Source organism: Rissa tridactyla, chromosome 3 (assembly GCF_028500815.1).
Source record: "Rissa tridactyla isolate bRisTri1 chromosome 3, bRisTri1.patW.cur.20221130, whole genome shotgun sequence".
Taxonomy (NCBI): domain Eukaryota; kingdom Metazoa; phylum Chordata; class Aves; order Charadriiformes; family Laridae; genus Rissa; species Rissa tridactyla.
This window is the reverse complement of record NC_071468.1, coordinates 1,181,331-1,201,033: the sequence shown is the minus strand read 5'-3', so window position 1 is coordinate 1,201,033 and position 19,703 is coordinate 1,181,331. Positions and strand designations below refer to the sequence as shown.

At 39.0% G+C, this 19,703-nt stretch overlaps 2 protein-coding genes across 6 annotated transcripts in view; one reads left to right on the top strand and one right to left on the bottom strand.

Annotated features, from left to right (window-relative positions):
* FANCL (FA complementation group L) overlaps window positions 1-16,188 on the top strand; it is a 29,777-nt gene extending 13,589 nt beyond the window's left edge. For all 4 annotated transcript variants that reach the window (XM_054195229.1, XM_054195231.1, XM_054195228.1 and 1 more), the window contains 9 exons: window positions 371-467; window positions 5,295-5,363; window positions 11,650-11,800; window positions 13,378-13,461; window positions 14,076-14,121; window positions 14,211-14,292; window positions 15,097-15,213; window positions 15,499-15,570; window positions 16,053-16,188. In XM_054195229.1, the coding sequence (XP_054051204.1) occupies window positions 371-467; window positions 5,295-5,363; window positions 11,650-11,800; window positions 13,378-13,461; window positions 14,076-14,121; window positions 14,211-14,292; window positions 15,097-15,213; window positions 15,499-15,570; window positions 16,053-16,088 (754 nt within the window). In that variant the 3' untranslated portion in view covers window positions 16,089-16,188. The remainder of the gene's footprint in view (window positions 1-370; window positions 468-5,294; window positions 5,364-11,649; window positions 11,801-13,377; window positions 13,462-14,075; window positions 14,122-14,210; window positions 14,293-15,096; window positions 15,214-15,498; window positions 15,571-16,052) is intronic.
* Window positions 15,809-19,703, bottom strand: part of VRK2 (VRK serine/threonine kinase 2) — a 45,537-nt gene continuing 41,642 nt past the window's right edge. For both annotated transcript variants that reach the window (XM_054195227.1, XM_054195226.1), the window contains exons 12-14: window positions 19,037-19,210; window positions 18,504-18,686; window positions 15,809-16,391 (exon numbers count right to left, since the gene is read on the bottom strand). In XM_054195227.1, coding sequence (XP_054051202.1) covers window positions 16,149-16,391; window positions 18,504-18,686; window positions 19,037-19,210 — 600 coding nt within the window. In that variant the 3' untranslated portion in view covers window positions 15,809-16,148. The remainder of the gene's footprint in view (window positions 16,392-18,503; window positions 18,687-19,036; window positions 19,211-19,703) is intronic.

Here is a 19,703-nt window from a genome sequence, read left to right as displayed (position 1 = left end):
GAGAAAAGCAAATCAAGAGCATAAAAGTCTCATACACTAAGAAACTGCAGAAATGGATCAAAGATTTGACAGGAAGTTTAATGTGTACATAAGTAGAGGCTGACAGGAACATGCTGTGTGTGTCAAAGGTTCCGGTGATGGAAAACTGAAACACAGTGCTCACTGACCACAGCGTGAGCCCTGACACACATTGTAAATAACCCAAAGATATATGACTGCATTAAGCAGTAGACCGGTGTATTAACAGCAGTACAATGGCTGACATGTAGAACTTCCTCTGATTAATATTTGTAACAGACTAATAAGAGTATTGCAGACACTTCAAACTGGACTTCTTACAATGCTGTTAGAGTTTTCTGTTCTCTTTCAGAGTCGCGTATGTGGATAGTGGTCTTGCCACAATCAAGCTAAAAGCTGAAGACTCTTGCGGTCGACAGCATCTCATCATTCTGAAGTTAAATGCAAAGGTGAATTTCTGTGGGAGAAGATGTTTTAAGGCTTCCGTGAAATACATGGATTTTTGTTAGTTCGTGAGGATTTTAGAGAGTTGGTTTGTTTTTAGTATGTCTGTTCTGCAAGATAATGGGTGGGGAATTTTTTTAAGAAATTACTTTATATAAAGTAGAGTTTTCAGTCTTTAACTTAATTTGAAATTAGTAGTGCATTATGGTTATCAAAGAATCTTTCCATATGAAATTGTGTATCACATGAAAAATGTTTTATGATATTGTAATAATTTTACTGGATTACAGACAAAGCCATTTGGGAGACTTTCTTTCATCATCACTCTATCCAGAGACTATGCATATAACAAGAAGTAGAGGATGTTGGGTTGCTTCTGTAGCAAGCCTTACTGTTAAAGCTATAGATATAAAGATTTATGAAAAACTGACTACAGAAGCACGTTCCTAATTTTTTTAAAAGTATTTCTTTTTATTTTAAATAATTGTCTGAGTTGGACAGTGCTTGCAATGCAAATCCATGGTATGTGCAGAAGCAGAAAAATTTTATTTTATTTTTTATTCTTCCTGGTACTTAGAACTGAATTCAGATTGCGGTGCTTCTTCACAGAATTTCTCATTTCAAGGCATAAATCTCTTATCAGAAACTGTGAATATCCAGGCTGTATGGTAACAGTTATATGGTAATAGCTGTTGTCTTCAGAAAATCAGTCTAGAGGAAAAAGTGGATCCAAAAGTGTCTAAATGTTGTTGTTTGGGGACTATCCTTGGTCCATCATCTGGAGTAATAATCTTGGAGAGATGAGGAGTGAGCATGGTATTGTAAGATTAAATTTCACCTTCACAGGCATCCTATGTTCCTTTAAATACGAGCAGTTTTTGAGTTTTACATAAGACAAGCTAATTTTACCTTAGAGGGGAAAAAGGAGCCTGTGGAAAAAGTACCGTTTGGGAATTGAGATTGCTAAAGTGGATTTTGGAAAAAGACTAAAACTATCCTACACACACAGAGTAAAGAATGCATAATTAATTTGTTAGTCAGTCCATTACTAAATACATTGATGGGAAAATATATCAGGAAATACAATTATGGTCTATTTAACGCGTGAGGAGAGTAACCAGACTGTGTTGTCATTGTTCATAAGGGAGCTGCTATCCCGTGCTTAGGCTGCACTTAATTTCTAGTGTCGTACTGTTGCCCTTGAGTTTGTTCTTGATTTTATGGTGACTGAAGTATTTTAACTATATGGAAGTATAGAAGTGCAGAAAAAAAATACAGTGCAATGCCCATTTTTACCAAGCAGCTGCCATGGTCAAACATTATTAGACTTATGCATCGGCTGGTTCTGTTCAGCCTTAACTTACCACTGTACTGTAAGGGGAATCGAGATTACCGTTTTCTGTTCTTAGGAAAACTTGTGTGTTTTCTTTATAGTAATAAAAGATCTGAAGGTGAGGCTCCTAGTAGCAGAAGAAAGCACTGTCTAACAACTAATGATCTAGTGTAATGAAGAGACTAGATTATCCAACTTGTCTGTTGTAACAATTAATCATCAATTTTATTTATTTTTTTTTTCCAAGTGATGGTTATGATGAAGGATCAATTGCTTGTCCTTTTTAAACCATGTCTGGCATTTAAATTTGCCAGAAGAGAAAAACTATATGTGAAGTGTGGTTTGGTGACATGGGGATTTGATTTTACTTCATATGCATATCTAATACCTTTGGAAAGACTTTGATAAAGTATTTTTTGAAGGGATTTCTTTTGATAACTGGCTTTAATAAAAGTATGCTGATTTTTTATTATGCTGTTTCTTTGATTAAAGTTAGTACGTGAGCTAAACCTCTCTTCCCCAGTATATGTTGCTGGCTCTTGTCTGTGTTCGGGCAGATTGGTTTTTTCAGCCTTGTCCTCATGGATGCCATACAGTGAAATGAGTTTATGAGCCTGCCAACGATGTTTTCAGGAAGAAGGTCTTTGAAAAGTGATTCAGTAAATTCTTTTTCATGAAGTTATCGTGTGTGTTCAGATAATCCCCTATATCTTCCTTTGCCATCACTCTTAATGGCTTGGATGTGTTTCGAGGACTTTTCCTTAAAGCGTTGTCAAATACTTCCACCAGTTACCCCTGTCTGAATGTGCTTTGCGGTAGGAACTGTCCTTTCAAAACACTTGCACTCCATGAACTGCATTTGTAAAGTGTCTAGGAAACTTGGGGTGATCAGTTTAAACCTGGAAGAATTGAGAATGGTCCTGTCGTAGTTAGGTTTCTTAGCCGATTTATGTCCTACGCAACTTTGACGTTTTATTAGACTTAAACCTCATAAAAGGATATATTGTTTAATGCTCTGATTGCATTTTGTGAAATAGTTTTCCGATGTATTTGGTTGACAATGCCTGGTCCAGAAATCTTCATCCATTCACAATTTAAATAAATGCGTAGAGAAGTTTTCTGAAAACAAAGCATGCATCTTTGCAAGTATGAAAACAAATACATTGGGCTTTATTTATCAGATTTCATTTTGTATTGCATGAGAAGTGGGTTGGGTGCTTGCCATTTCAGATCCCAAGAATTCAGTTGGGCCACTGCAAGAATTTGCATGCCGTGTAGTAATCAAGGTGCTTTGGTAATTATCTGAATGATCTGGCAAGGGTTATGAAAATATTTTTTCTAGATAAAGTTAGATGCATGCTCAAAAATGTAATATAAATATTTTCTTTAATCGTTGCTTAAATTTTTCTACAGAATAGGATGATTTCAGACATACAAATTCAAATGTAACTGTAATAACATATGATGTCATTGATATACTCTGGTATAGTATTTCAAAATACTATCTCCTGGGAAATCACTTGCTTTATTTTACATAGCATTTTACTCTGCAAGGGCTAAAAGCATTATGTACATATGTATGGAATTGTTGCATAATTCTTGGCAATTATCTGGTGCACAGTACAATATTGTGCTCTTACAGAAAATTTGACAAAAAATGCAGGGGGAAAGTGCTGTAGGTTTTTCGGTTTGTTTTTTTTTTTCAAGTAATATAAAGTTAGTAGAATCTGTTTGCAAGCACTTTTTCAAAGGCAGCCTACAAAAGACTGTATAAAATGAATTTACTTACCAAGAAAGTAAACACGTAATTGTCTAATGCTGCTGGGATTTAAACGAGGTAGTCCTAAAACAAATCCTGCGGAAAAATTGTTATTGTTCTTAGTTTGTTCTAGGCATACTTTCATACATCGAAAACAGGTATATTTCTATGCAAGCATAGTATTTAATGAAAAATAATACCTACAATACAAACCCACCAAGACTACAACGCCTCCAGTAACAGTACAGGCAAAGGAACTGCAACAGCTACTGTGGAGATACAGCTCCAACTTGTAACCGCCTCCGCTCCAAATCAGCTGTTCCGCTTCTCGCTCCGTCACTGTTATTTAACTTGGCTGACTCCAACTTGGTAAAATGGTAAACCACAAGATACTCAAGTTGTAGGCGTTCTCTTCAGAATGTGGATACCTTAACAGAAACCACAAATGAAGGCAAATTAAAAAGCAGGTTTAAAGAAATTTTTGTGAAATCCATAAATCCACTAGATTATTATTAAAATCAAAGCAATGAAGAATGGATGCTGTAGGGAAGCTATGTCTCTTTTTTGCTCTTTGCCATAGAGAACAATTTGAAAGTAACTACTGTAGCATTACATTTTACTTAAAATAAAAACACATTTTAAAAAAATCTGATAAATTAATTGCCAGCTGTCTGGTAAGTAAGGACAATATCTATGTCCAGAGGTTTACTTTGGATGGAAGGTGGTTACGGGAAGCAGCACAGCTAAACTTCACCTCTTTGTCTTAACTCTCTTTAATTCTGTGAAGAAGCTGGGACTTTTTTTCAGAAAATAAGATTCTCTCTAAGGTTTTCCTGTGTTGGCAGTTTATGCAATACTAGTACAATTTCTATAAAACTGCTGTGTGCATCATTGGTAGAATTTGAAAGGTTGCATAGGACTAAAGGAGGCAACTTCTTAGGTGAATAAAATTTTGGATAGGTGCTCTGAGAAAGGACACCATTTATTTGTAATTCGATGTTTCTTTCCTTTGCTACATTTATTTTTCAGTAAAAACCATTTTTTTCCACAGAATTCATCTTGGATGCTGAACAGCAATAGGTTTACTAGGGTAATGGATAGTGGTTATTTCTGGGCTTATCAAACCTTTTATAGCTTCAGTTTTCATAATGCAGCATTTTTTTCTTTTCCTCACTGGTACCTGTTAATTTAGGGCAGGGAGTTGTTTTAATTCTGGGTGTGGTCATTTGGGTATTTTCATTCATCTCTTTCTAAATAGTTATATACATACTCTTGATTATTTCAGTTTCAAAACAAAAAATGTCGCCAATCGGAGCAAATATTCTAGTTTAAATGAAAATTAGTTCTTGACTCACGTGAGGGTTGGTTTTATTTGCTTGGTTTTTTACATTCTCCTATCCAGTAGAGGTAATCGAGATTATTTTTTTTTTAAATATTTGATCTTTTTTGTCTTCAGTTCTTTTTTAATGTGTCTTTGTGAACACTGAACACATAAAACTGATTCTCTTGCCCTTACTAAAAGCTGATTTATAAAAACTGTTTACATGTAGATTTCTTCTTTAAATGATAATTAACATTCATAACTATTTCTGAAAATGATTTACATACTGTTTCCTCTAAGAGCCAAGTTCTCAAGACGCTTGAAGTGTTCATATTTCGCTATCAAATTTGGCAGCTGAGTATCAGTCTGATTTTTAAATCACTTTAAAAGAAAAACTGTGTTTTCTTTCCCTCCTTCAGTATCCAACAGAACCACCGGACTGCCTTGTGGATTTTCCCGTTCAGTTTGCTGTTTCTTGGATGCCACAGGTAAACTGCCGTACTCCACAGCTTTTTTTACGGACTGAGATACATATGCAATATGTAGGTAGCGATGAGGGGCTGGATTTCTTTAACTCCAGCTTTTTTCCCTGTGTGCATTTAACTTTTACACATGCTTATGTCAATGTAATAATGCTGAACTCCGTATTCCTTATGGTAGTGTTTTAAGTATTTTCCTTGCCATATAAATATACCTTGCATGTTGCGTGCTTTGCACTCACACTAGCTGGTTTTTTCTTAAGCTGTTCATACATCTGAACTCTCTTTAGGGGAGATATTAGGAAAAAGCATGCATGAGAAACCGTGTCTTACAGAAAAGAAGCACCCTCTGAATTGACAGACATTGAAAAAATGCGGTCTCCCCGTTTGATATCCCATATAGTTTCCATAACATAACAAAACTTTCTCAGCTACAATCAAAAGAACAACAGGAAAATACTTAAGAGAAATCTGATTTCATAATTTAACTGATACTGGTAACATAAAGAACCAAGAGCCATTGTCTTTTTCTAGTCTCTCTTGCATTATGTCATGTATCTTTTTTCCTTACTAGAGCGTGTGTACTTGATTAAATGGATTTAAATGTGACCACTTAGATGTAAGTTAATTTGAGTTATCTCTAGAAAATAGTTGATGTTTAATTTCATTTAATTCAGGGAAAATAGATTCTACATAAATTATGGCATTTCATAATTTTAACTCTCGCGAGGGTTTCTACCCATCAACAAAGCCTGTCTTATGGTACTAAATTTACATAGGGACCATGGCTGAAAGGTCGCACCAGAATGATTTTGAGACGGGCATATAATTTTGCCTGCAAAGCTGTCGGTTTCGTGTGTCACCTCAGATCCTCCAGTGTGAGTGCTTGAGGGAATACCTGCAAGAATGGGCCATTGCAAATGAAAGATACATTTAGTGTCGTCTGTATTTTTAGGTTTTGATTCACCGGTATGGTTTGGAACAATTTAAACAGATGATATTATTTTTCCATTAAATTATACTGGATTCCATATACTACAGGCAGGATTTCAAGTACTGTTTCTAACCTCGAACTTTATACAGACTTTTAATAGTATTTTATTAATTTTACAGCCTGGCAATGTACATTGCCTCAAATTAACAACATTTCAAATATCCTTGGCAGTCATTGCTTCTCTGTGTTTACTGGTAGTCGTTTTAAAGCTACTAGCTGGACTTCTGTTTTAATAAAACGTTCTTGAAAAACATGATATGAAGTAGCCACCTTTGACGAGTTAAAGGTGGGAGTGAATGTATTAATGTTGACACCACAAGCAAGCAAAAATCTAATGTTAAAAATATGACATTCTAATGCTTGAGATCTTAAAATAATTGTCCAGTTCGAATGACCTATGGACTATTTGAAAACAAGAACAATAGGTGTTTGTACATAACTGAAGACTCTGTTTTGAAATCGTGAGCTACTGATTCCAGCTGCAGACGGCCTGCTGTAATACTGGACCAAGTACCAGCGACCCGGGCCTTGTGCTGCTGGAAATGCTGGAAATGTACAGCCGGTTTTGAAAATTGACCTTATCTGCGTGGCTGGCGTGAACCTAATGCTTCTGGAAAAAACTGCGTGTAGTAATTGTGTAAATGGTATTTATTTTCAAAATGCATGGAAATTGTTGCTGTGAGCAGTCTGCGCCGTGGTAAAATAAGGGTTAAGCTTAGCGGATGCTGAAACAGCATTGGTAGCAGAATTCGGCAGGTCCTCAAGCGGTTTAAAATTTTGGTTCCTAAAAGGGACAAAGAACACGCTATGCCTATTTTCTAGCAAAATAACGTGAAGTTTTGATACTGATAGGTCTTAATTTTAATATTTGTTGGTCATCTTTAATGTAAAAACTGACAAAGCTTCACTAGAACTATGCAATTGCGCTATTAGAATATAAAATCCTAAGAAAGAAAATATAAATAGCTTTCAGGTAATTTATTTTTTTCCACCCCCGTGTGTGTGATGTTGCCTGTTTCAGGTTCTTTTCAGCGCTCGTGGACTTTGAACTTGAGGGGTTGTTGGGTGGCTGGGTTTTTTTCCTCTTTCTTTTTTTTCTTTTTTTTTTTTTAATCTCCGTATAATAATAGACATGGCTTTATGGCATCCATATTAAAAATGGGTAATTTTCCTTATGGTCCCTGTCTTCCTGCTGGGTTGATAATGTTTTGATGTATTTTTCTTTTGCTCTGATGAGAGGTCTGCTGCTGCTGCTCTGACATATTCATTTGGATGAATAATTATAACTTGCACAATGTCAAGCTGAAGATGGTAGGGTTTTGTGCGTCATGACAAGCCTAGTAGCCAGTGCAGGTGTCTCACAGCATGAGCAGCAACAGCCAGTGTATTCTGGCGCAGAGGAGACATTTTAGAGTAGTAAGAAATCAGCACCAAGGGCAATGCTGCTGCTGCCACTGTTACAAGTGCCAAATAAACGCAGAGTGCTTCTCAATGACAAGTGCAAGAACATCGACTTACTCCCGTTATATTCTTTGTCTAAATAACCCGATAAACGCGCCGTCGCCACATCTCAGCAGACGCTGTAAGCAGGCTTCTGCGGTTTCGGTGCATCTATATTCTGCTGCCCTCACGTCAGGGTGTCGTTCCTAGACTGCCCACTGCCCACCTGGTTGGCGACATGAAGGTCGGGAGAGTGGAAATTAATGACTAATGAGGTCATGCAGCCAGCCAGCGATGAAACGGTAATACGAGATTCAGAAGGTACAGCTATGAATGAAATTATTCTTCAGTTATTTTGATGAAAACACAGTAAAAGGCATCATACTTGTGCTTTTTCTTAGCAAAGGAGCTTCACAGACACCAGCTTTATATGCGTCTATAAATACAAGCCCCAGAGATGGCTGACAAGACACTTCAGAAAGATTTCAGCGTTGGGTCTCAGTTTGCTTTCTGCCGAGGAGGGGGGAAATTGTTAAACTATCGTTTGTGAGAAATAAACTGTTTCCAAACAAATCTAAAGAATCAAAAATTATTTCAGTGATGGCAGCTGATCCCTTTTCCATCCAACAGCTGTTGACTTTATTAAATTGTATCCTGTCTGTGAATTCCTACAGGGCCAGCGAGTAACAACATCTATAGTTTAGGCTATTTACCTTTTCCATTAGGAGACTTCGCAGTTGTTTTAATTCTGGATAAGAAAATTCTGCGCTAGGAAGAATTTTAGCAAAAAAATCTCAGAAAAAAGATCATATTTTAATCTTTTTTAAAAAATAAATTTTAATAAAATGTGCTGTATGTACCTTAATTAGAACATTCTTACTATCATTTAATTAACGTTTAGTTTATCCAGGATTTGCAGTGGGTGTTTGAAATATATACCTATAGCATTTCTGGAAACTTGCTGAAAGGCTTCGTGGATTTTTCTGGTAGGCACAGACTCGAGACTTTCCGTGGCTCTAGAAATAAGACCCAAGAGCAGAGTGACTCTCTTTTCAGTTCCTCCTTATTCCTTTGATTGAAGGAAACGGCGTATGGGCAATAGGGATAAGCTGGGGAAAGTGTTTGAATTGGAATAAAATAAAAAAAGAAGGAAGGAATTGGCAGGGGGAGCTACCAGTGATGAGATGGAGATGAGAGCGCAGAAATGGAAACAGAAGTGTTGCAAAACTCCAGGGACTTGGTCTTGGTAGAAGAGACGGTATGTTCCTCTCGGCAACGGGTGCGTCCAGACGTTGGATGGAGTAACCAGTTTGGCTTTGCGAGTGATGCTACCCTGAATTATGAGTGTCTTATTTTCCAAAGAATATTTGCCATATTTCATGCAAATTGTAATGCGTTCGTACAAAGGTTCCCAAGAAACAAAGAGTTTGCGCTGTTTGACGTTATTAACAACTATCTCGGTGTAGTGTAGACAAACAAGCGCACGATCGCACTCTAAAAGCATATCGGGCAATGACCAAAAATTAGTTGGTTAATCAAATAAAAAGGAATACTATAGTTTTCACGGCTTGCGTGACAAGCGTGTGATGTAGTTAAACAGCTATAGATGCGTTTATGTATAGAGCAGGAGACAGCTGGCAACATCAATGAAGCATGCAAATAAGATCAAACGAACAGCGCGTTAAAAAAAAGATTTAACTACCTTTTTAAGGAACATCATTGAAAAATTACAATTAGTATTAAAATTAATTGGATTTTAAAACTTATCTGTGGGTTATAATCCCTTGATGTTTCTTTTTTCTAGTGAAACCCTTTGAATTCCCGGAAGATAAAGATAAAAATGATTATTAGAGGATTTATCTGTGCGTGATATAGAAAAATGTAAAAAATCAAAATGGAAAGCAACTGTTGCAAGTACCAGAAAATTATGCTATTAATTTAAGTGTCATCAGAGCACAAAAGATCACATTTCAGGACTGTGTGAAAATTATTAAAATACTGGAAATAATAGTACTTAAGATGAAGATATTATACTCTAAGATGTGGTTAAGTGACTGACACTATTATATCACTTCAGGTATTATAAAAGTAACAAAATGCTTTTAAAGATAATAAGCGTTACATTTGGAGATTGGCAGTATTCACACTTTTCTGCTTAAGTGCTTTCCTACTTTAATATAATTTAATAACAGCAGGAAAAAATGTAGCATTTTATTTCTAAGCGACGCTGTTTCTTTCTAAAATATGTGTGCGTAAAATAGATAAACTTGTTACATATAAATACCTTTCTTCATCTGAGAATGTTCATATAATTTGCTTCTTTTTGACCAGGTGAGCAAGGAAGAACATAATTACTAAAGATTAAAGGAAACCGTTCCATGTTTTATAGTTAAATTAAAAAAAAAAAAGAGAGAAAGAATAGAGGTGTTTATAGAAAAATACCTCTCTACGAACCAAACATTTAGTTTGCTTTTTCTTTTTGACCCCAAGAACTTGTACCAAGGGCCAGATTTCAGATGGGTTTTGGCCCGGGGACATCTTTTTGGTTTTTTAAAACGTCCTTTACGCCAGCTGCAGAAGTCTCGTCGGTCTCTCCTGTCCTTCCTGCTTGTCCTCGCACCTTGAATGGTTCGGTTGCGTTCTTGTTCTCTGTAAGCGATTTCAAAATACCCTTCGGTGCTCCCAAGCCATTTCTTCTTTTCTACTCTCGAGTTTCCCGCTGCCAGACAATTTGAGGCAAGGCGTTCTCTGGGAAGAGTCTGTCTCCACACACCACCCCCCCTCGCTCGCCCTGCGGGGCCGCCTCTGGCGAGTTTCTGGCCACCCTCCCTTTTGTGCTGTGGCAGCTTCGTCTCCCACCAAGCCACCTTCTCGCGGCTCTCCCACTCGCCTCCTCATCGCGCTTCCCGCTCCCCCCACGGATTCCGTCTGAGCTCAGGCGCGGACCCCGCGTGGGCATTGCTCCAAACGGACCTCGCCCCTTTCCCCTCTTGCGTTCTTCACCTCCTTTCCCTTCCCTAAATGCATCTTGGCGTCTGGTACCCTCTGGAAAGCTGTTACTTGCCTGCTGAGCGCTTGCTCTACTCAAAGAAGTCTTTCCCCGGAGAAACAGCTACTTCTTTTGTGCTCCCCGACGAGTTTAAAAAAACATCTTTCGCATTGCTGCTCTCTGTATTGTCCTGTATAATGAAAGATTTTTCTGATTCCGTCTAATCCACTCTCAAATATTGAAATCCCTTGAGTGTAATCCTCTGATTATTAGACGGTTTCTCCTTCTCTTACCGTATTTACATGGCTTGAAATCTAATGTTAAGTACCTGTTTTTATACTGCTTAATTTTGAGATAATTATGACATCGCTAGGCTACATTTCTTAGAGCCTTTAAAAAATAAATACGCTACTTTAGTTATGTGGGTATTTTGGTGTATTTCTATTTGGTACCACAGCCGTGTTGCTCAGCTGAAGTAGAGACGAAATCTCAGAATGTTAGAAGTTTAATAGTAGAAAATGATGATTTTTACTTTAATTTTACGGTGGTTTGTTACAAGTTAGAATGCAAATTAATAGTTGTCACCGGTTTTCAGAGAAGTTTTGTGAAAAAGAGTAATAAACCAGTATCGAATCCAGGCATGATGTATGTATATCACACCACGTTACAACTACCAGGGCCAGAGAATTGATGTCGCGCTCGGGATACAGCTAGTCTTCCTTTGGCTTGCTTCAGCAAAGAAATGGGAAGTTTAACATTTTATGCTACTAGATTTTAACATTTCTTAAATTAATTCCAGTTTGTTTTTAAATATTCTATGTGGCTGTAGGTGGAAACTATACAAAACTTGTTTAAATTTCTTCTTTTCTTAGAACTCCTTAATAGACATTTATAATCAGTTCCTGGCGGCATTAGAATCGCTGAAAGAATTCTGGGATGCCATGGATGAAATCGATGGGCAGACGTGGGTGCTTGAGCCAGAAAACCCCGCACGGGCGGCTACAAGAAGAAGAATTGCGATAGGTAGGGAAGACTTGAAGGAATACAGTGGGTTTGAGAAGTAAAACTCGGGTGCTCTTTCCCTTTGCTTATCTAATTAGAGGGTGCTTGTTTGAGTTGGGACAATGAAAAGTAGCGCCTATAACCAGCAAGACGCAACTCTCTTACTCTGCGTATTAAAAAAAATAACCTTCCGGAGTATACCGGACCTGTGTAGGAAACACTTTATGGTGTTACATAAAATGAAAGTTTCTGCAGGAAAATAGTGTGTATTTGTAAATTATGAACATGTAACTGTCAAAACTGAGGACTTGCACGATAACTCTAGAAAAATCCGTATTTGTGAAGAATCAGCTTAGATGAAGCCCTGATCTCATTCACAAATGCCATTTTTTTTTAACAGACTATTACTTTAGATTGATCCTGTCCGGGAAGAATGAAAGGAATATTAGAGTGCAGCCAAAAGGGAAAAAAGGGGGTTAAAACAGGAAGGTGGAAAGGACAAAGAAAGAAGAGAAGAGAGGAAGTGAGAGGCTTACAGTGTTCACCCTCTGAAAAAGTACCGTAATTCATATGCTGATGTCTGGCATTTTAAGGTCTTAATATATATAGGAGAAGGAGTCTTGTAATTGCAAAGAGAAACTTGCCACGGGCAGATACAGGGGGAATGTTACCTTTGAAAGAGGAGTTCTGATTTTTAGCTGAAACCCCATGTCAGTTGCACACTGTAGAAATCTGGAGAGCGTACAATGGACCAAAGCAGACCTCAGCTGTCCCCGAAACCTGCAGCGGGAAGGAGATAGCGGGGTGCACGGGAGGGACAGAAAAAGTCCAGCAACCCGCGAAAATGGCCTGAGTCGGACAACAACGTGCGTGTGTGTGTGGATTTCATTCCTCCCAGTTTCTTCAAGGAGGGCAAGGCTAACATACCCCTTATTTACAAAAAACACTGGATTTCACCTGTTTTTATTTATTTTATTTATTTACTTTAATTTGCGGTGAGGTTTTTAAGCTGGATGCAGGAGATTTTTGAGCTGCTTACCCCTTATGAGTAGTAACCTTATGAGGATGACGGGGTATCTTCTAAAAGAACTGCTGTTTCCGAAAGATGCCTGTGCCATTGTTCGGTCAGTCCAGGGGCATGCTGTGGAGAGGACTGACTTTTACTGCGTAATATTGTCTTGATGCTTCTATTTTTGACTGTAGAAGATGACGAGGAATTAATAACCATTACTCTACTCCCTTTAAAATTTCACTCAGATTTCAAATGGATTATGTCATCTAGCTTCAGTTTGATTATTCAGAAATAAGTTTAAGTCTTAAGGTTAAGAGGGGTTTATAAGAAATGCAAGATTGGCAGGATGTTTTAATCAGTTGTCATTTTTAATTACAGTCCATTGAAATTTAAGTATTTAATATGTGCTGATATTTTGTAGAATTAATTTGGATACCCACCAACTTGTTTAGTATTTGTTGTAACGAAAACCACCCTGAATTAACCAATTTAAAACTGCTTTTAAAAGCCGGTTAATGTTTCCTTTTCCAAATACTTGACTGCAAAGGGAAACTTCCCCTATGAGTTATTTGCTTTTTCGTTGTAGGGACCAACGTCTCGGTGAACATAGAGGTAGACCCTCGGCATCCAAACATGCTCCCCGAGTGTTATTTCCTCGGAGCAGATCACGGTAAGGCAGCGCACAAACACTGTTTGTTTCTCTTCTAGAATCGGATCTCAGGGAGCAGATACGATACCAGCGTCGGCTCCCGGGGGAAACTGTACCTAAGCAGGGCCGGGAATTCGGCTGCCCGTGCGCGTAGGGCTGTTGCACACAGGAGATGCCGGGGTTTTTACCAGCCTAAAGCCACAGCGTGCTGGTTTGCTCTGAGCGCCACGCTTTTTTCTAGCGCCTTCCTAGCACAGTTTAGAGGGAACCCTGTGTCCTACAGATGATCAGCCAATCGTGCTTGTATTTTAATATACTTTCCTTTAAAAAAAAGAATTACATATGTCCTAATAGTGTTTGGAAATACTTCAGATCTACTCTGCGTCCCAGAGCTTTTTACCAACTAGTTAAGGTAAACAGGATCGTATTTCAACAGTCTGATATTTCAAGTACTAGTGTAAAGAATTTCCAAAACAAAAACCTAAGAGCAGTCATTGACTTGGGTTCCTGAAATAATTTAAAAAAAAACAACCCATGCCTTCCCCCTTCCGTGCTGAAATCCGAGGTCAACCGGGGGGGGGAGGAGTGAAGAGGATCCTCAAGATGACATAATGGTTTATGTACGTTGTTTGCAGCGGTTAACCCTTTGAGAATGAAGCTGAACAACAACATGCACTTATGGTAAGCATCTTTCATAACGTCGGTTTGAAAGTGAAACGGTGTTTGCCATTCCTAGTGTTGACTTTTCTCTCCCTCTCTCCCACCTGCAGGGATCCAGAAATCAGTTTATTACAAAACTTGAAAGACCTCTTGGAAATAGATTTTCCTTCTCGTGCTGTGATAGAAAAAAGTGTAAGTTGCTTTTTATTAATTATCAGTTGTTATTTCTCAATAAGTAAAATTTAAATGGTCACTTCATAACTGCCAGCAAAAATAAGAGACTTCAGAGAGAGGTAATTGGATTAATATATTGCCGTAAGGACGTCTGAACTTCAAGCAACAATTGTCAGAGCTTGTTAACCTTTGATTAGAGGTGCACACCTTCCTGTGGCCTTCATAGCAGTAAGGCGATTAATAACGGGCTGCACTATTAAAAAGGAGAGAGGAAGTTCCAGAGTAGCTAATGAGATGTGGAAAATCCAAACAGTCTGTTATGGATGTTGGTGACTTAAGTTCTAATTAGGTGGAGCTGCTTAGAGGGGACAAGAGGCCGTCCAAATACCGGTGCATTTCAAAGTTGGAATTAATTTTTGACAATGCCGTACCACGGGATTACTAGCTTCACTTTCACTTGTAAAATTTTTAAGCTAATGTCTGACTGTGAGGTGTTGTGTCTGACGTCCAAACATAACGCCAAATCATCGTGTTTAATAAAAAAGAAACAGTGGGGCACAAAAGTATGAAAATGCTCGTCAAACTAGATGTAATTCGGTGAGAGGATAAAATAAAACCTAGCAAAGTCTTGTACATCTGGCAGCTACTCTCGCTCTTCATACCCTAATGGTGTAGACACAGATAGTGAAGGCAAAAATATTTAGTAACTGTAAGTAACAAAAGCTGCAAAAGCAAAGACAAACAGATGAAGGCGTTGCCTGTGTTACCAGCCCTGTTTCGCCCTTGCCCTTGGCCGCCAAGTGAAAGGTGTTGTGTTCTCAGGATTTTGCTAAGGACTGTGGGATCTGCTACGCCTATCGCCTCAACGGCACTACTCCGGATCACGTGTGCGACGATCCCCGCTGCGGACAGCCCTTTCACCAGACTTGCCTGTACGAGGTAAAGTAATTAACGGGACAGACTTCTGCATCGACTTGCAGATTCTAGAAAATAAGCGTTGCACACTGAACTTTCAGTGCTTCCTCTTGTCTTCCCACCCACGATTCCTACAGAAGGCCCTGGGGAAGGGAACCTGCCTCACTGGGTGATACAGACTCTGACTCGACACGCACCGTGTCAGGTCTCGATCAAATGAACTCTGTTTGGAAAAACCCTGCTAACGAGATCGTTCTTAAATTTGATAAGAAACAAATGTGAATTTTAATCCACTTCCTTGTGTTGCAGTGGCTACAAGGTCTTCCTTCTAGCAGACAGAGTTTTAATGTCATCTTCGGTGAATGTCCGTACTGTAATAAGGTAAGGGAATCTAACGAAAGCGAGTGGTTGAACTAAATAGCGTGTGGTAGATTAAATAACGGCAAAAACTGTAACAGGCTACTATCTTCCCTTTACACATTGGAATGAAGAGAGGAAGACTTCAGCTTCCCCTGTGTTTAGTCCATGGGTATTTTAGTAAAGGTTTTTTGAAACAGCGCAAAGACACAGCAGTTATCGCCATCTGAGCGTCAGAGTAATTAAATACCACGCCCCCCTGTACTTCATAATACCTTTTTAATGTTGCTGTTGCAAAGATCCAGTTTCCAAAAAAAACCCCCAAAAAACCAAAACAAAACCACAACAACAAACCCCCAAGAATCCTAACACTGGTAAGACAAAGCAGCCTTGTACAAATAGTCTAGTGCATATGTAACGATGAAGTGCAGATGTGGAAAGTTTAAGAGAACTTGCCTTTAAGAGATAGCTATTGACAGTGTTATTTTAAAAAAATCTTTTTCAAGCCCCTGACACTGAAATCTTCAGTGAAGAAACTCTGAGAAAAAACTGGGCGATGGGGACAGCGCTGCGCTTACGCTGAAGACATCGGAAGAGGAACATCAAAGAAAAAACAAGGAAAGTACGATTAGTAGCAGAAGTACGAGTATGGCTACGCTGTAGTGGTACGTCTCATCAGCAAATGCAAGCCGAAATACAAGAGATGGAGAAGGAGCAGTGATGGCAGAACCGCTTCCTTCCAACCATGCGGGATGATCGGGAGTTAAGAGTTGATCGTGTTTCTTTTTGGGTTGTGAGAATATTGCTTGGGGGTCAAATGCTGGTAATTCTCTTGCAGTGTCTTTCTGCAGGAAAAAAAAAAGTAATAATAATATTGAATAAACGAGTGTGAATTGGAAAAACAAAGATGCCAAAGATGCCATCTAGGTCTCTAAGTTATCCTAGAGAAAGCAATACAATTCTTACAAAGTCTTAACTCTGGAATTTGCAGGAAATTGCAGGTTGTATCTCGGCTATGTAGTGTGCTGCACTAGGTGTGATTAAACACCGTCTAAAGAGACACACACTGTATTTATCAATTACTGAAGTCAACAGCTGAAGTTCTTCTGTATCTTAAACTTGTGTCCAAAAAATGTTACTGTATTGTCTTTACAGCATTCCTGCTAATAAAGTTTCAGCTTGGAAACCCTAGACGTTACTCTGAAGTTTGATTTGCCGTTTTAATTTGTGTAATAAATGTTTTTACATTTCTTAGTGAAACAAAAGTTCTGCTGCTGTATCCCAGCTCGCACAAACATGCCCGTAGTGTGCTTTCTCTTCCAGTTGGACAGGGTGGTGGCTGGGGGTTTTTAGGTCTCCAGAACAATGTCTTAGCTGACCTTTTTGATCTCCACCTCTGAAAAGAATCCCCAAACACTACGATTCTGTGTCTCGTGTATCCGAGATGACCCTATTTTCCACTGTCCCTTAGAAAAGTTTCCACCTTTGGTTTCCTTTCCATGATCTCCTTCACAATGTGTTATTTGTAAGCAATACATCCCACTGAATTCCAACCTTAGCAATATCGTTTTGGTAAAAATTGATAACCTAAATTGTACTTCTCTAATAAAGTTTCCTGTCTTCCTGTTTTATTCCTCTTTCACGTGAGAACTGTTATACATAGGTGCAGCACTATCAATCATAGTGGAGTATCAGCTTTTCCTTTCTAAAGACTAAATCAAAACACAAATATAATCTAAGTACTAGACCAGTGACTGGTCCCTTTTCTGTAGAAATGTACTCTTCCTTCTTCCTGCAAAAAGGAGGGAAACACAAATGCCCCAGTTACTCTCCAGTGTAAAGATCTAGAATCGGACCGTGCTCACTGTTCAAGTAAACACGGGAAGTTACACCGGCTCTTTTTTTCCCCCATGTCATATTGTGGCGCTCTTTCCATTTTCTACTTCTTTTTTAGGATTACAGTAGCTTTTACACACCATATGCAGGAGGGAGGAGCTTTGCTACCTTCTCGCTACTGTCTTTTCAATTTGGCAGGTGAGGGCTAGGCAGTCGCACCCGAGTACCCCCACGTTACAAAGCGGCGTTTGTTACTCCGAGCCACTGCTGCGTCAGGACTCCAGAGTGTGGGGCTCAGCCCTTGGCTGCCTGACGCCCTGGGGCACAGCTCTGCTCTTCGCGTGCGCAGCAGGCTGCCTGACGCACAGCGTTTTGGATTAATAACAAAGCTACCTTTAAAGTTGCATTTTTGTGCTTAGGAGAAATTGTCCTCATTTAACAAGTTGGTTTTCTACATGAAAGAAAACCTGGCTACAATCTCTCTTAAAATATGCTTAAATTCCATGGTAAAGGAGCACAGTGTGATTACTAAGATATACTTAGTTCTGCATTATTTTTACTAAAACCTTGATTTTTTTTTTTTCATCAGTTTTTTCATATACAGTTGAAGAGTAAGACTGAATACATTCATTCAACCCTTTTATGCACTAAATTACCAATATTATTTGGGGCGAGTTAGTTTACAACTAAAATCCTCTGATTAAAAAGTCAGAATTTAAGGATTTAATTAAAGAGTGTTAGGAAGTTTTCCGCTATGCAGAAAAGGAAACTACTGAAGTTTCTACCAAGAAAACGAGAGGGTCCACGAAGAGAGACTTGTTTCCCAACGCTTTGACCTGCACGCTGGTGCAGCACTCCGAAGTGCGGTGCTTTACTACCAAACTATAGGAAAAAACGGAGCATTAGTTTGCCGGTATTTTGACCAAGCAACTCTACACAAAGTTTCAGTGTTTGTGGCAAGCATCTCATTGGCATACATTTAGTTTAGGCTTTGTCTCTGGTGGTGTGGGTTTTGTTTTGTTTGTTGTGTTGTGTTTTTTTTTTAATTTCTATTTTCAGAAAGGCTGCTCTCTCTTTCTCAGGGTGCTCTGACTGTTCTGAGGTAACACCCAAAAGCTGACCTGCGGGGGGTGGTCCTGGCCAGGCTCCCGAATGGTAGTGTAGAATTTATTCGGCTGCTCTTCAGCCTGGAGCTGCCGGCGCGTTACGCGAGCTTGGGCCCTGCTTAGGCAGTTAGAGTCTTCCTCTTTCACCTTGTTTTGCTCCTGTTGCGCTGGTTTTGGTGCAGGCTTCGCTGAGGGAACCTGTTGATGTACAGACAGTAATTCTGTACGCTGAAAAGCATTCAGTAACCTTCACAATTACCACCTCCCATTCCAATACTTGGACCTGTCAGGTTTGAGACGGGTAAGGGTAGTGCCCCGTTTGCGCTTATTCCCTGGGCCTACAAGAAACTCCGACTTTTACATTTGGAAAATACGAGCCAGTAAATCATACGCCAACTTCTGGAGTTTGTGACATCGCACTTGGATTTTTTTCAAGCACTTTTCTTCCTTGCCTCCCCCCTCTCCCCCGCCAAAGGTGGACACTGAGCTACCAGTGCAGACACGCTCCCAGGAGATGCCGTGTGTTACTGCAGTGCCCGAATCCTCACCTGCTGAGGCTCCGTTTGGTGAAGTATCCTCTTTAATTGTCTTGCCTTCTCTTCATCCTGGAGCTGTTTGCCTCTTACCCCAGTACAGGCTTTGTTTTGACAGATGGAGTCTTCACCTTCCAGCTTTTTTTGCTTCTGCTGAACTGGTTTCGGCACAGGCTTTGGTAAGCTAACCTGGGGATGTACAGTGAACAATTTTGTACAGTGAAAAAAAAAGTATTTCTAAAAGAACAATGTTCCATCTTCAGTACCAAGAACATAGAATGAGAATAAGCTTTTATCTTTCTCAAAAGAATTGTTTTCAGCATTGTAATTGTCAATAAATGTCTTCTGCAAACAGTACAAAGTTAGAGCTATGCCGTATTTGGGAAGTATGCTATAAAATAAACTTCAGTTATACATTTCCAAACATTCACTAATAACCTTTATTGGGAACGATGCCATTAAGTCACTGTTAGTTTCATTAACGAGTAGAGCTGAATGCATTTCTTATCACTGGATTGAGTCAAATGCAAAACTCTAAAATAAGATAATTACGAAGTCTGCTGACTCGGGTAATCTAATGTACGAGTTAAGGCTTATAGTCTTTCACAGTCTTCTGCAATGTAAATGGGGAATACACGGTGAAGAGTTGCAGGAGTCAGTGCAAGTTTTTGCCAGTGCCGCT